Below are 15,996 nucleotides of genomic sequence, written 5' to 3' on the forward strand. Positions count from 1 at the left end.
GTATTTTCAGTTGAAACAGGGTTTCACCATCTTGGCCAGGCTGGTCTTGAACTGCTGACCTCATGATCCACCCGTCTCGGCCTCCCAAAGTGCTGGGATTACAGGCATGAGCCACTGTGCCCAGCCCAACGGTTTCTTAACAATTCTTTTTGCTTTGCTCTTATGGGACTTTGCGTAGGAGGGACAGATTCTCTGTGACAGTGATTATAGATTGTATGAAGTGTGGCGATTAACAGTTGTCATTGTACTAAACACCTCACTCTACAATGTGAAATGTTGAAATCACACAGGCCAAAATTTTATTTAGGCATGCCATGAAGCCGTGCTCGGAAATATTGTAATTAGACAGGGAAGAATAGATCTACCATAGTAGATGGGGCCTTGATGAAAGGAGTCTGGTGTTGATTTCTGTATTTTAAACTGTGTTGTTTTTTGGTAGCACCCCAGTCAGTGCACCTTCAGGAAGAATAAAAAGATGATCTAAGATGGAATCAAATGTCCCTTGTTAAGGGGGAGCTTAGGGAGACCTGCATGGCACCTCCGATCTCCTTTACCCCGTCTGCTTCCTCTGTTTTACCTTTGTAGCCAGAAATCCAACTCAGTGACTCTGCCTGCCTTCTCTGCACCTGCCCCAGAGCTGCTAATATTTGGTATGCTGATAACCTCAATTTTTTTTTTTTTTTTTAACCACAAATGACTCTGTGCTGTTTCTTTTCTTTTTTTTCTCTTTTTTTTTTTTTTTTTGAGACGGAGTCTTGCTGTGTCACCCAGGCTGTAGTGCAGTGGCGCAATCTCAACTCACTGTAACCTCTGCTTCCCGGGTTCAAGCCGTTCTCCTACCTCAGCCTCCCAAGTAGCTGGGATTACAGGCACTCGCCACCATGCCCGGCTAATTTTTGTATTATTGTAGAAATGGGATTTCACCATGTTGGCCAGGCTGATCTTGAACTCCTGATCACAGGTGATCTGCCCGCGTTGGCCTCCCAAAGGGGTGGGATTACAGGCGTGAGCCACCGCTCCCAGCCCATCTGTGCTGTTTCTTAATCAATCCAGACACTTTCACACCTTATTTTTCTCTTAAAATATCCAACACTCCTTCCTTTATTTCTTTTTAAAATTTAGATACATATAATTTATGTTTTCAACAGATAATTTTATTGTGTATGTGTCATGTAATTGTTTTGTTTTTGTTAAATGTATTACTATTATTTTTGAATGACAAGCCATAACTGTACATATTTATGGGGAACAATATGATATTTTCATATATTTATACAATGTGGCATGATTAAATCAGGCTAATTAACATGTCCCTCACTTCACTTACCTGTCTTTTTTTTTTTATGGTGAGACATTTAAAAATTATTCTCTTAGTTATTTTGAAATATATAATACACTAATATTGACTATAGACATTGTTGTGTAATAGATCTCAAAACTGATTCCACTTGTCTATCTGAGACCTTGTATTCTTTGATCAACAACTCCCCATTTCCTTCCTCACCACTTCTACAGCCTCTGGTAACCACTATTCAACTCTTTACTTCTATAAATTCAACTTTGTTAGATTCCTCATATACATGAAATTATGTGGTTTTTGTCTTTTGTGCCTGGCTTGTATCACTTAGCAAAATCTCTTCCAGATTCATCCATGTTGTTGCAAATGAGAGTCTCCTCGCTTTTAGGGTTAAATAGTATTCTGCTGTGTGTATATACCATGTTTTCTTTATCCATTCACCCATTAATGGACACTTTTCATTGACGAGAATGATGTTAGCAACAGGTTTGTCATGTATGACCTTTACTGTGTTGAAGAACATTCTGTTCCTAATCTGAGAATTTTTATTGTGATATTGTGTTCAATTTTGTCAAATGCTTTTTATCTATTGAGGTGATCATATGGTTTTTAATCTTTTTTTTCATTTTCCAAGAGTGTTTATTAAAATAGGCAGTAATCAGTACGTTTACATCATATGAGCAGTTATTCAAAATCAGCCCTTCCAGGAGAGGGGCTACATCTCAGTTTTCCTGTATATATAATAAAATGCCAAAAGTACTTCCCTAAAGTACAAAGGCATTTCCTTAGTAGTCTTGGTACCAGTAACAGAATATGATTACTAAACATCTCTAGCGTGGTTTTCCTTACAAAGAAACATGTTTCACATAAGAGCTTCATAATACCCAGAGACAGAATTTGTGCATGCTTAAAATTTGAAGCCAGGCTATTTCTGATATATGTTTTTTCATTTCTTCCAGTTTTTTATTTTTATAAATATGCATGCAGTTTCCTACCAGTTTAAAACACACACACAAAACACTGCTCAGAGCACCATGAATGCCTTACAGTAGCTTATTTGAGACTATAATTGTAATTCATGGAGGGGAGTACTAATTTCTATTATGATTTGCTCCTTTCCCCAAATCTCAGCAATTGTCAGATACAAAAAAGGTTTCTGGGCAGAGGGCCAAAGAATAGTTATGAATAATTTCACAATGATCTACTTAAGGAAACATAAATGGTTTCTTAATGGTGATCATATGACTTTTATTTTTCATCATCTTTATGTCATGTATCACATAGATTTGGATATGTTGAACCATCCTTGCATCCGAGGGATAAATCTAATTTGATCATGGTGAATGATTCTTTTAATGTGTTCCTGAATTAGGTTTGCTAATATTTTGTGGAGGATTTTTGCATCTTTGTTCACCAGGGATATTGGTGTATAATTTTCTTATATGTAGCAGGGTAGTGCTAACCTTGTAAAATGACAAGGAAGTATTTGCAAGTATTTTCTCTACTTTTTTTTTTTTTTAAGTGTTTGGGAAAACTTGTCAGTTCTTGAAATGTTTGATGGAAGTCAGCAATAAAGCCATCTGGTCCTGGGCTTTTCTTTTGGTGGGAGATTTTTATTACTAATTCAGTCGTCATCTTACTCATTATTGGTCTTTTGAGATTTTCTATTTGTTCATGATCCATTTCTTTTACCCAATTTGTTGGCATTTAATTATTCATAGTAGTTTCTTGTGATCCTTTGTATTTTGGAGTCAGGTTCTCTGGTTGCTTCCTGTGCTCTGAAGTCAAATGATATTGCTAGTTGTCCTCCACGGTCTAGTAAGATCACTGGCTGGACTCTGCCTCAGTCAGGTAGAGCTGCTCTCTGGGCTCTGTGATTGTCTCTGATTTGGCAGAGTTGCAGGTTGTCTTCCTTGGCTGGTCAGTACTATTGTTTAGAATCTGTAGTTGGGCAGAACCGTGTGATGGGCTCTGAGGCTGCTTGAGGTTGTTGCTTGGCCCCATAGGGTGGGCAGGGCCTGAGGCTGTACTCCACAGATGTGTGTGGATTTCAGCTTGCCTCCCAGCCCAGGGAAGGGTTAAGCAGAGCACTGAGGTTTGGTAGAGTCAATTCTCTGCAGCTGGGGTCGAGCAGGGACAGATGCTCCTTCCACAGGTAATCACTGACACCACCTGGCTTGGGGAATGCTTAGTGACAGCAGAAGGGGTTAGTTTGATCACCTTTCCACTCCTAGGATTGGGTAGGCCCAGATGTACCTTTCATGGGTAATTGCTGGCCTACAGTTGCTCCCCCTAAGCCAAAATCCAAACTCTGAAACTTTTTGAGTGCCAGCATGACACTCAAAGGAGATGGTTATTGGTGCGTTTCTGGATTTTCAGGTTAGAGATGCTTGACTGGTAAGCAGAATGCAAATATTTAGGCCGGATGTAGTAGCTCACGCCTGTAATCCCAGCACTTTGGAAGGCTGAGGCAGGCAGATCACAAGGTCACGAGTTCGAGACCAGCCTGACCAATATAGTGAAATCCTGTCTCTACTAAAAATACAAAAATTAGCCAGGCGTGGTGGCACCTGCCTGTAATCCCAGCTACTCAGGAGGCTGAGGGAGGAGAGTTGCTTGAATCTGGCAGAGGTTGCAGTGAGCCGAGATTGCGCCGCTGCACTGGAGCCTGTGTGACAGAGCGAGACTTCATCTCAAAAAAAAAAAAAAAAAAAAAGCAAATATTTAATTGCAAGCACCAGAACTTAGTTGGCTCACATCTTTACAGCTAGGGTCCAGATATTTCCTCTGTGGGCAATCACTGACCTACAGTTGCCTCTCGACCTGGGGAAGACCTGATGGGAGCACCCAGGCTGTGTGAGGAAACTGGACAGGGATTTGAACCACTAACCATGTTTCCTGCAGCTTAATACTGCTGGCTGGTTTCTCTGGTGTGGCATCTTTGTTAGCTGGAATGCAGGAAACCACCAAAATTTGCTCTCTGGTGGCTGTGATCCCCATCCCACATTCTTTGTTTTTATCTGACCCCCAGTGGTCCGCCTTGCCAGTACTCCCAGTGTTTCCTGGGGGACGAGACAAGAATGCAGCGCCTGAGAAGGATCCCAGAACGGTGGGGAAGCCAAATGTCTGCCTCTCACTTACTCTTCCCACTGTAGAAACTGTGGGTCCAGGGGAATTCTCTATGTGTGGTACTGTGCCAGTTAGGAGAGGGGCAGCACAGTCAAACAGAACAGTTTCTTAACCGCTTGTTTGTGGCTTTTCTCCATTCTGGGGTCCAAGGAGGTGTCTCAACCTCACTTCCAAATTCTGGTATATTCAGGATGTTATTTTTGCCTGCAGACAGTTGCTCATTGGATTTCTCTTGGAACAGGGAATGAAGCCACAGAATTACTCCACTATCTCCCCCATGTCACTCCAGTACTTTTGTTTTATATCAAAGTACATATATGTAAGGAATTAGATATAATTCAGATTTAACTGGGCCCCTGCATCTTTATTTGCCAAATCTGGCAGCTCTACTCATGAGTGATCTGAGAGGAGGTCCCCTGGTAGCCTTTTGCAGTTCCTTGCTTCCTGTACCATTGAGAAAATAAGAGATGTTGGGAGCAAAGGTCTTAGGCCTCTCACCCCTAAGCCCTCCTGCATCTCTGTATGTGTGTATCTACCTTTGCTCCTCTTTGAAAAGGGTCTCGATGTTCTTACCTAGGGCCAGCCTCTGTTTGTTTTTTTGAGATGGAGTCTCACTCTGTCGCCCAGGCTGGAGTGCAGTGGTGCAGCTTCGCTCACTACAACCTCTGCCTCCTGGGTTCAAGTGATTCTCCTGCCTCAGCCCTCCTGAGTAGCTGGGACTACAGGCACACGCCACCACGCCTGGCTAATTTTTGTATATTTAGTAGAGATGCTGTCTCACCATGTTGGCCAGTCTGGTCTCAAACTCCTAATCTCTGGTGATCTGCCCCCCTTGGCCTCCCAAAGTGCTGGAATTACAGACATGAGCCACCACGCCTGGCCTCCACCCTCTTTTTTATGGACTGATTCCCATTGCTCCGTCTCTTTCCAAGGACTTTGTGTCTGAATTGTCCCCTCTCTTTTCTGAATTGTTAACTTTTCTTATTCAGCTACAAGATGCTGTAAAACATCCCATCTTAAACTTCCCTTTGCCCCAGGATTCCCTTCTAGCCAGAACACCATTTCTTTACTATCCTTTAGGCAAAACTTTTAAGAGAAGGCCGAACTCTGTCTCCTTGCCTCCCATTCTCTCTTGATCCAGCCCCAAACAGGCCTTGTTGACCAGCCGTCTCCTGGCTGCCATCCCAGTGGTAGTCAGTCTCAACACATTCGTCTCCTTGATGTCTTAGCAGCACTATGGACGGACATAGACATCTATAACCAGGCCCTCCTGTGAGAAGCGTTTTCCTCACTGGGTTTCAGGATGTCATTCTCATTTTCCCGTGTATCACTGACCATTTCCTCTTTGTGTATTTGCTCCTCTTCTTCCATCCTTACCTTCAAATATTTGAATGCCCCCCGACCTTTGCGTTCAGTGCTTGGACCTTTTTTCTGTATATACAGGTTGAGCATCCCTAAGCCAAAAATCCAAACTATGAAACTTTTTATTTTTTTTTGAGACAGAATCTCGCTCTGTCGCCCAGGCTGGAGTACAGTGGCGCGATCTCCGCTCACTGCAAGCTCCGCCACCACCCAGGTTCACACCATTCTCCTGCCTCAGCCTCCCGAGAAGCTGGGACTACAGGCGCCCGCCACCACGCCCGGCTAATTTTTTTTTTGTATTTTTAGTAGAGATGGGGTTTCACCGTGTTTGCCAGGATGGTCTCGATCTCCTGACCTCGTGATCCACCCACCTTGGCCTCCCAAAGTGCTGGGATTACAGGCGTGAGCCACCGCGCCTGGCCAACTATGAAACTTTTTGAGTGCAGACATGACACGCAAAGGAGATGGTTAGTGGAGCATTTCTGGATTTTCAGGTTAGAGATGCTTGACCGGTAAGTAGAATGCAAATATTTCAAAATCTGAAAAAAAAAATTGTAATCTGAAACACTTCTGATTCTAAGCATTTGGATAAGATACCCAATGTGTACTCTTTCTAGGTGACTTCAGATGTTATCACATGCTGTTGACTTCAAATTAAAACAGTTGCCCGTGGTCTTTTCCCGGAACTCTTGAATTAAGTCCCCAGCTCCCTTTCATGACCTTCGCTTGAATGCCTAATAAACATCTCAAACTGAACATAGTCCAATAGGTCTTGATGATTTTTTCCTTCACAAACCCTCTCATCTCTGTTTTCTTCATCTTAGTAAATGGCACTCTCATTCACCTCATTGCTGTATCTCAAATATTGGACTTAACTTGATACCTCTCTTTTTCTTTTCCCTTTTTTTTTTCTCTTAAGTCAGAGTCTTTGCTGTGTCACCCAGGCTGGAGTGCAGTGTGGTGTGATCTTGGCTCACTGCAGCCTCAACCTTCTGGGCTCAAGGAGTCCTCCCACCTCAGCCTTCCTAGTAGATGGGACCACAGGTGCGCACTACCATGCCCAGCTCTTTTTTTTTTTTTTTTTTTTTTTTTTTTTTTGGTAGATTCAGGATCCTGCTATGTTGCCCAGGCTGGTCTCCAACTCCTGGGCTCAAGAGATCCTTCCATTCCACCTCAGTCTCCCAAAGTGCTGGGATTACAGGTGTGAGCCACTGCACCCAACTGATACCTCTCTTTTTCAAATGAAACTTGTTATCGCATTGACAAATGCTGTTGGGTCTTCAAAATATGTCAAATGTCCACCCCCTTCTCACCTTTTGCATTCCTATCAGTGTGGTCCAGGCCATCACCATCTCCTGCCTGGATTGTTTTATATGTCCTCTGAAGTTGTCCTGCTTCTCCTCTTTCCCCAGTCCCCTGTTACAGTTTTTCACACAGCAACCAGAGCACTGGTTTTAAAATGTAGGTCACAGTATCTCACTGCCCTCCTCAAAATCTTTTATCAACTTCCTGTTATACTTAGAGAAGTAGCCAAAGAACATATTATTTCTACTAGGCTTTTCCTGGCCTGGTTCTGAACCATTGCTCTGAGCTTATTTCTCAGCTCTCTTGTCCATGCCCCCTGTTCCAGCCACAGCAGCCTTGCTGGGCCTCTGCTATGCCAGGTACATCTTTACCTCAGGTCTTTGCACTTGGCTTTGTGTGCATAGTGTCCATTCCTAAATCTGTGTGTGGTTCACCTCGTTCTATTCAAGTGTCTGCTCAGGAGCTCTCTGTTTACCCAAAGCAGTAGCACTTCCTTCCAGCTTATCATACTGTATTCCTCTCTTGCTACATTATTTTCTTTAATAGCATATATTAACTACTTGTTTTGTGTGTGTGTGTGTGTGTATATATATATATATTTAACTTTTTATTTGAAATAACTAAATTTGCTATCTATTTGTAAGAAATAATATAAAGAAATCCAGTATTCCCTTCACTTAGTTTCCCCCAGTAGTGACATGTTGCATAGCTACAATACATTAATATCACAACCAGGAAATGGACATTGCTATAATCCACCAACTTGTTTTCGGATTTCACCAGTTTTACATGCACACACTTTTGTATATGTTTAGTCCATGTGGTTTTATCACGTGTGGATTCATATGAGCACAGTGCAGCCAAGCCACAGCGCGGTTCTGTCCTGAGGATCCTCATGTTATTCTTCATAGCCACCACTCCTTCCCTCTCCCTCCTCCCTGCTGTGAGATATTATAATCCCTGCTTATTCCGTGCTGGTTGATGGGGTGTGCTCATCTTTACTTCTTCAGCACCCAGAGGAGTGCCTGCCACATCGTGTATTTGTTAAATGGATCACTTAATCATAAGGCAACGTTCTCCTGTGGGAAGAATTTGGGAAGAAAAGCCATTCCTGTTTGGGGCACATACAGTGTGTTTGTAGTTTGGTGTGATGATCTTTCTCTTCTCGTTCCTGCCACCTCAAATGTTGAAATGCCTGTGACTCTAGCAATAAAATTGCTTATTAGTCAGTGCTTGGCTCAGATTAGTTTTTATGGTCCAAGTAGTAGGTGTCATGAGTAGAGTCACACTAATAGCTTATAGCTGATTCATGATACCTTCTTTCAAACTCTGACTCAGAGATTTCCTGGGGAGCCAAATCCCCATACCCACTTTACCCTTCATAGTCATATTTGAGGTAAAAACTGACCAATGCTGCTTCTTTACCTCCTTTTTTCTTTCCAATTGAAATCCCAGACGTTAGTGCCTAATCAGGTTATATTAGGTTTGAATTTCTTCATAGCACGTTATTATCTTTGCAAATACACAATATATTTTTGGTCTAGAACAAACAGATTTAAGAGATCTTCCACCTCTCAAGTTTACATGTTTATCTTGAAGCACTGAAGGTTGCTGACTGTGTAGTGGGCAAAGGATCAAGTGATGCCGTTTCGCCTGACATGTTCACAGCAGAAGTGAGCTCAGACGCAGTCCCTGATGTCAGGTCACCAGCTACTCCAGCGGGCAGGAGGGACCTTTCCACCCCTAAGACCTTTGTACTTCGTTCTGTACTGAAGAAACCCTCTGTTAAGATGTGTCTAGAGAGCTTACAGGTAAGAAGAGAGTTAAATTTCCTAAAGCAAATGAATAAAAATGCATTTTCGTTCAAAGTAATACCCTTGAAATGTCATATTTCATACTAGTTTAAAAGGAAATGTCTTACCTGTCTTATTGTGAATTTTTTTCTTATCTTTTCTTATTGAAAACACTGTGTAGTTTCTTTTTGTTCTTATTTTTAAAAAATTAAATATAGTATATAGTATGCAGAATTTAATATAAGTAGACTGTAGTTTATAAAGGGTCATAATCTTACATAATCTTATGGCACTAACATTATTGATTTATATAATTATATAAGTGATACTGATTACTTAATCATAATTAATGTGTCAGTCTGTTAAACTGATTATTTCTCCCAAAATATTTGGTCTTAAAAGTACCTCTTATAGCCATCCTTTTTTCTCTAAGCCCACTCAATATGAGGAAAGAGGAAGTTGATAGGAACTAGCTGGCATTTATTGAGTAGTTTCTATTGATAGTTCTGGCATATATATACAGCAGTAGTGCCCCCAGAAAGGTATAGGACCTGTTTGACATACACTCAGGCTTGTAGGTTGTTAAGTGAACCCAGATAAGTCTGCTGTTAAAATCCGTGACAGGCTATCAGTCCATGAGAGGTTGAGAGCATAGCCTCAGGAGTCAAAATGCCAAGTTTCAGATCTTGACTTGGAAACGTAGTCACTGAGCAAATTATTTGACCTTTCTGTGCCTGGTTTCCTTATCTATAAAAATGTAAAGTTAGTAACTACTTTTAGAGTAATTTGAGCATTAAATGGGATACTATAAAATCACCATGAGTGTCTGGCATCTCAGAAATGCAAATCTTTTTTTCAAACTGTAAACATTTTAACATACAAGTATGCCTACAAGCCTATTCTGATCTGTTCTAAAGTCAAAAGGAACTAAATTACCTTCCATTTACATGGATCATTGATGGTCAGTTGCTATTTATAAAGCTTTAATAATTTTGATTAAAGAGCTGATTTGTGGCCAGGTACAATAGCTCACACCTGTAATCCCCTGACTTTGGAAGGCCAAGACTGAAGGATCGCTTGAGCCCAGAAGTTTGAGACCAGTCTGGGCCAAAAAAAAAAGCTGGTTTGGATCTGTAATACACACAGCGCTATTTGTTCATATCTTCTCCTCAAAAAGACTTAACATCTGAATGATCCGTGGAACTCTTATTTTATAACAATATGACACAGCAAGTATTAAGTCTTATCATCAGAATCATATGAAAACACAACTGGCCGGACGTAGTGTCTCATGCCTGTAATCCCAGCACTTTGGGAGGCCTAGGCAGGTGGATCACGAGGTCAAGAGATAGAGACCATCCTGGCTGACACGGTGAAACCCCGTCTCTACTAAAAATACAAAAAATTAGCCAGGCGTGGTGACGGGCGCCTGTAGTCCCAGCTACTCAAGAGGCTGGTGCAGGAGAATGGCTTGAACCTGGGAGGCAGAGCTTGCAGTGAGCCAAGATTGGGCCACTGCACTCCAGCCTGGGCAACAGAGTGAGACTCCGTCTCAAAAAAAAAGGAAAATAAAACATTTACAACTAATGATCTTTATACTAAGATGGCAAAAATTGGGAGGCATATAAATTGTGAGTTGTTTGCTGACTTTTCTGATTGTTTTAGTTAAAAATAAATCTAAAAGTAAACATGAGCTTTGTTGTATAAGTTAACTTATTTTGCAATATTGGTATGTGCATTTTCCTGGTCAGAAAAATGAACTGACTTGAGAGACAGATGAAGGAGGTTTATTTGGGGCAGGACTATTTCTTAGAGCAGGTACTGTTCTTAGAATTGGATGTACAGGAGAAAATGAGGAATTCTTGATAACAAGGACTGGTCAGAGGTTTAGGTTGAGGCTAGACAAGTAAGTGGTGATTAAGAGGGAACTTTGATCCAGTCTGTAGGCCTGGCTGTCTCCTGCTGAGCTCCAGGGGCCCTGTGTTTAGGCTTGTTGCGTCTTTTTCTACGGGGCTTACAATATCCTTTCCTTCCTAACTTGCCTACACTGTAATCTTCATTTGGAGAAACACACAGGGACAACTGCTACCTTCTTTCGTTGTTTCTTCCTCAAGAATATAGTAACGTAAAAAGATTTAAATACCAGGAATAGGTGTGGTTTGCATGTTTAAAAGATAGAACACGATGTTATACCATTTAACTGTTGGCTTTTTTCTTATTTTAGTGCAATTCTTCTATCTCAGATCATTTATATAGTTTTCCTCATCTGATACCATATATGGTACATGTAGCCTTCAAATCCATTGGTTCTGCATCCATGGATTAAACCAACCACAGATCAAAAATTATCAGGAAAAAAAAGTCACAAGACACATAAAAACAATAACATATAACAGCATCATACCATACATATTAATGACACCATATAACAATGCCATTTAAAAGTATTCTTTTAGGTTGGGCACAGTGGCTCATAGCTGTAATCCCAGCACTTTGGGAGGCCAAGGCACACGGATTGCTCGAGCTCATGGGTTCGAGACCAGCCTGGGCAACATGGTGAAACCTCATCTCTGCAGAAAAATACAGAAATTAGCTGGGTGTGGTAGTGCGCACCTGTAGTCCCAGCTACTCAGGAGGCTGAGATGGGAGAATGGCTTGAGCCTGGGAGACAGGTTGCAGTGACCTGAGATTGCACCATTGCACTCCAGCCTGGGTGATAGAGCCAGACCTTGTCTCAAAAATAAATAAATAAATAAAAAGTATTCTTTTATATGACATTTACATTGTATTAGATATTATAAGTAGTATTTGAAGTAAACAGGAGGATGTGTTCAAGTTGTATGTAAATATGATGCCATTTTATAAAAGGGACTTGAGCATCCGTGGATTTTGGTATCTTAGAGGGGGCCCTAAAACGAATCTCCCATAGATACCAAGTGATAACCATATGCTGTTATTCTAGCTACTCATGTTTTCCTTAACTTTATTTGCTAGATCAAACATTGAATGAATTTGATCCACTTTTATTGATTCCTGTGCTTCAATTTTGCCCTGAAATGCTGTGTTCTAAAGTGGTATGTAGGGGACATAGTTATGATTTGTGCCTGATATCATGGTTTTGAGCCAGGACAGTTATTGAAAATAAAGGTAATCTTTCATACAGGAGTATCTATCTGCAGCTGACAGAGAATTTCAAAACTCCGTTTTTAATGATGACATCTGTGTATTTCTATATGTAAAATGATTCATTGATGTTTATTCTGTTTAGGAACACTGTAACAACCTCTGTGATGATGATGGGACTCATCCCAGCTTAATCTCAAATCTCCCAAACTGTTGCAAAGATAAAGAAGCAGGTAAGAAATTCATACTTGTTTTTAAGCTTGTGGATATCATTTTCTTGTTAATAAGTCTGGTATAATATATGAAATTTTCAATGCCTTAATGTTTCTGAAATAACACGTGAATGAAGAACAGTTGAGAGGGATAGAATCTCCTTGGAGAGCCTCAGAATTGGTCTGTCCATTTCATGGATCCATTTTTACTTAGTGGTGGGATTTGTAAGAAAATTTATATTTCAATTTTATAAATGTTTAAGATATGCACATTTTTACTTGGAAATCTGTTACCATATTTTAATTGGAAATGTGCATATCTTCTCCATTTTGAATTTGCTCTACCAACAATTATTTTGTAGCTTTACTTTACTAGCTATTATACAAATAATAGCTAAATATAATCACATTAAAAGATTCTAGTATATGCCTTTTGGATAAGAAATATAGCTTAATTTTTAAGTTACTCTCATTTATTATCTAATTATAGAAGATGAAGAAAATTTTGAAGCACCGGCCTTTCTAAATATGAGGAAGAGGAAGAGAGTTACTTTTGGAGAGGACTTAAGCCCGGAAGTGTTTGATGAATCTTTGCCAGCAAATACTCCATTGCGTAAAGGAGGAACACCTGTTTGTAAAAAGGACTTCGATGGTCTCAGTTCCCTGCTGCTTGAGCAGTCACCTGTTCCTGAACCATTACCTCAACCAGATTTTGATGACAAGGGGGAGAATCTTGTAAGTGTAAAAAGCATGGAACAAACTTGCCTGTATTTTCATCGGGCTTCACCTGCTTTGCATGAGCAATAACTATGCTTTGAAATAATGAGATACACTAAATGATATGCCATGGTTTAAATTAATCTATTTTGTGTGTAGGTTTTTATGAATTTTTCCCCATTACAAATAATACTTCCCTGACTCCTTGTACATATTGAACAGATTTATACCAATGAATTTAACAACTTAGGTAAACGATACATTCCTTGGAAGACAAACTATCAAAACTCACTAAAGGTGAAATAAATAACCTCAGTAGCCCTATATCAACTTAAGACGTTTAAATTTTAGTTAAACCTTCCCACAAATAAAACTCTAGGTACAGATGATTTTTTTTTTTTTTTTTTTTTGAGATAGGGTCTTACTCTGTCACCCAAGCTGGAGTGCAGTGGTGTGATCATGGCTCACTGCAGCCTCAACCTCCCAGGCTCAAGCTATCCTCCCGTATCCTTCTATCTTAGCCTCCCAAGTAGCTGGGACTATGGGTACACATCACCATGCCTGGCTAGTTTTTGATGATTTTACTGATGAATACTACCAAATATTGAGCAAGTTAAAATACTAATTCTACACAAGTTTTTCCACAAATTGAAGGAGTAGGTTAATTGATGTCAGCATTGTGATTTCAGCATTAATCTGGTGCTAAAATCAGACAGGCATTGCAAGAGAAGAAAGCTACAGTTCAGTATCCTTGTAAACATAGCAATGTATAAAAAGATAAAATACATCATAACCGTGTGAGATTTAGCCTTGGGCTGCAAAGTTGTGTTATGTTTGAAAAACAATCAGTGTAATTCGCCTTGTTAAGAGACTAAGACAGAAATATGGTCATCTGAGTAGATGCAGAAAAAGCATTTAACAAAATCTAGTATCCATTTCTCATTTAAAAAACAAAACCTCTGAGCAAAATGGTAATAAAAGAATTTCTTCAAAGTGACAAATGTTGGCTATGCAAAACCAACAGTTAATGTGTTACCAGCAATTATGTGGAAAAGATTTGCTATCTGTATTTATATTGCCATCTTACCCTGGAATTTCCTGAGTAATGTTATAGCATTAGATTGTGTTTATGAATGAATTTTTAAATTTTCTTTATAGGAGTTAGAAATTTAGCAGCAGATCATTATGTGTACTTTCGCTTATAAATTTTCTTAATAGTTTGATGGATTGCAGTTAGTAAACCTTCGATTGCAAACATGATTGGTAAGTGATATACATATGTTTTTCTATTCAATATATTTGTTTTGCTTTGACTTTTAGAATCTTTTATTGATTACCCATCTTTATGTTTATTATAGTTTCTCCTACCAAAATAAATTCTTACTTTTCTTTTGGGCACATTATATATTCACTGCTTTTAAAGATATCTAACTTCTACACTTTTTTCCTTTGTTTAGGAAAACATAGAACCCCTTCAAGTATCATTTCCTGTTCTGAGTTCTCCTAATAAGTCCTCAATCTCTGAGACCCTTTCAGGTAGTAACTTTTGTTTACCTTAAAATCATAAGCATCATTTTTTATGTGTGTATATGTTGACTGTTTTTATTTTCTTTTAAAAATTTCATATTTGTTACCACAACATATACTTGGTTTAAAAAAACCTAATAGTATTGGAAAGCTGACATGAAGCTATTCATCCATCCCTTTTCCATTCCAAGCCTCATACTTCGTAATCACCCACAATTCACTTCCTCAGATGGAATCCCCATTTTGTTAGTTGCTAGAAGCAGTGGAGTTAGCCTCTCAACTCTTAAGTATCAATGACAAACCGCTCTTCACGGTTTACAGAACTGATATCTGGATTATAAGGATCATTCTTGAATATCCAGACTTTTTCCTCAACATTAATGTGGCATTTTTAGCACATGTGCTTTCCAAGTTCTCTGGATATTTTATGATTATGACAAAGCAACAGAGATTGCTCCCATCTTTTCTGACAAACCAGGACTTAGCTGGCAGATGTCATGGGACGGGCACCTTTATTCAGGTGTCCTCCCTGGCGGAAACCCTTTAGTGGCTTCTTGTTGACACAAACCAAACATAGTAGACTCCAAGCCATGCGTTACTAAGTTAGAGCTAAAATTTGAACTACAGTCTATCACGTTCCAAAACCCATACCCTTAAACACATTATATGCCTTTCATTTATATCATTAAAAGTCACGTGCCGGGCTCGTTGGCTCATGCCTGTAATCCCAGCACTTTGGGAGGCTGAGACAGGCGGATCACTTGAGGTCAGGAGTTTGAGACCAGCCTGGCCAACATGGTGAAACCTGGTCTCTACTGAAAATACAAAAAAAAAAAATTAGCCAGGCATGGTAGTGGGTGCCTATAATCTCAGCTACTCAGGAGGCTGAGGCAGGAGCATCACTTGAACCCAGGAGATGGAGGTTGCAGTGAGCTGAGATTGCACCACTGCACTCCAACCTGGGTGACAGAGTGAGATTCCATCTCAAAAAAGAAAAGTGGTCAAAATAAAATTTTCCTATCCTACACTTTAAATAAAATTTAAAACAAGTAAAGTATTTTCATGGTTATCTTAATGTCCTTTATTGTGATTTCATTATATAAAATGTATCGTGGAATAAATGGACGCTCATGAAAATACATGCATTTATTATAATGTGATTTATTCTGCTGTCTTAGCTTGGTAATATGTTAAGCAGTCACCATGGAAAGTGGTGAAAGTTTCTGAGTATCCAGTAAACTTAAAATTTTTTAAAACGAAAAAAAAATTGGATTTCAAAATTTCTGCTGCTTGACTCCTCTTTTTTTTGTTTAGATATGATATTAAACGTGGATATCCTAAACACAATGTTTCCAAAGGAAGAGATGCATGTTATAATTTTTGGTTTCCTACCCTGATTCTGTCTTTGTCTTATCAGGCACAGATACCTTTAGTTCTTCAAATAACCATGAGAAAATATCCTCTCATAAAGTTGGTAGAATAACAAGGACTTCTAACAGAAGAAATGTAAGTGTTTGTGTTTGGCACAACA

At 39.7% G+C, this 15,996-nt stretch overlaps 1 protein-coding gene across 2 annotated transcripts in view; it reads left to right on the plus strand.

Annotated features, from left to right (window-relative positions):
- CDCA2 (cell division cycle associated 2) overlaps positions 1-15,996 on the plus strand; it is a 49,566-nt gene that overhangs the window by 12,688 nt on the left and 20,882 nt on the right. For both annotated transcript variants that reach the window (XM_007961965.3, XM_007961966.3), the window contains exons 8-12: positions 8,693-8,904; positions 12,155-12,242; positions 12,712-12,956; positions 14,396-14,474; positions 15,883-15,971. In XM_007961965.3, the coding sequence (XP_007960156.3) occupies positions 8,693-8,904; positions 12,155-12,242; positions 12,712-12,956; positions 14,396-14,474; positions 15,883-15,971 (713 nt within the window). The remainder of the gene's footprint in view (positions 1-8,692; positions 8,905-12,154; positions 12,243-12,711; positions 12,957-14,395; positions 14,475-15,882; positions 15,972-15,996) is intronic.

This window comes from Chlorocebus sabaeus, chromosome 8 (genome assembly GCF_047675955.1).
Source record: "Chlorocebus sabaeus isolate Y175 chromosome 8, mChlSab1.0.hap1, whole genome shotgun sequence".
Taxonomy (NCBI): domain Eukaryota; kingdom Metazoa; phylum Chordata; class Mammalia; order Primates; family Cercopithecidae; genus Chlorocebus; species Chlorocebus sabaeus.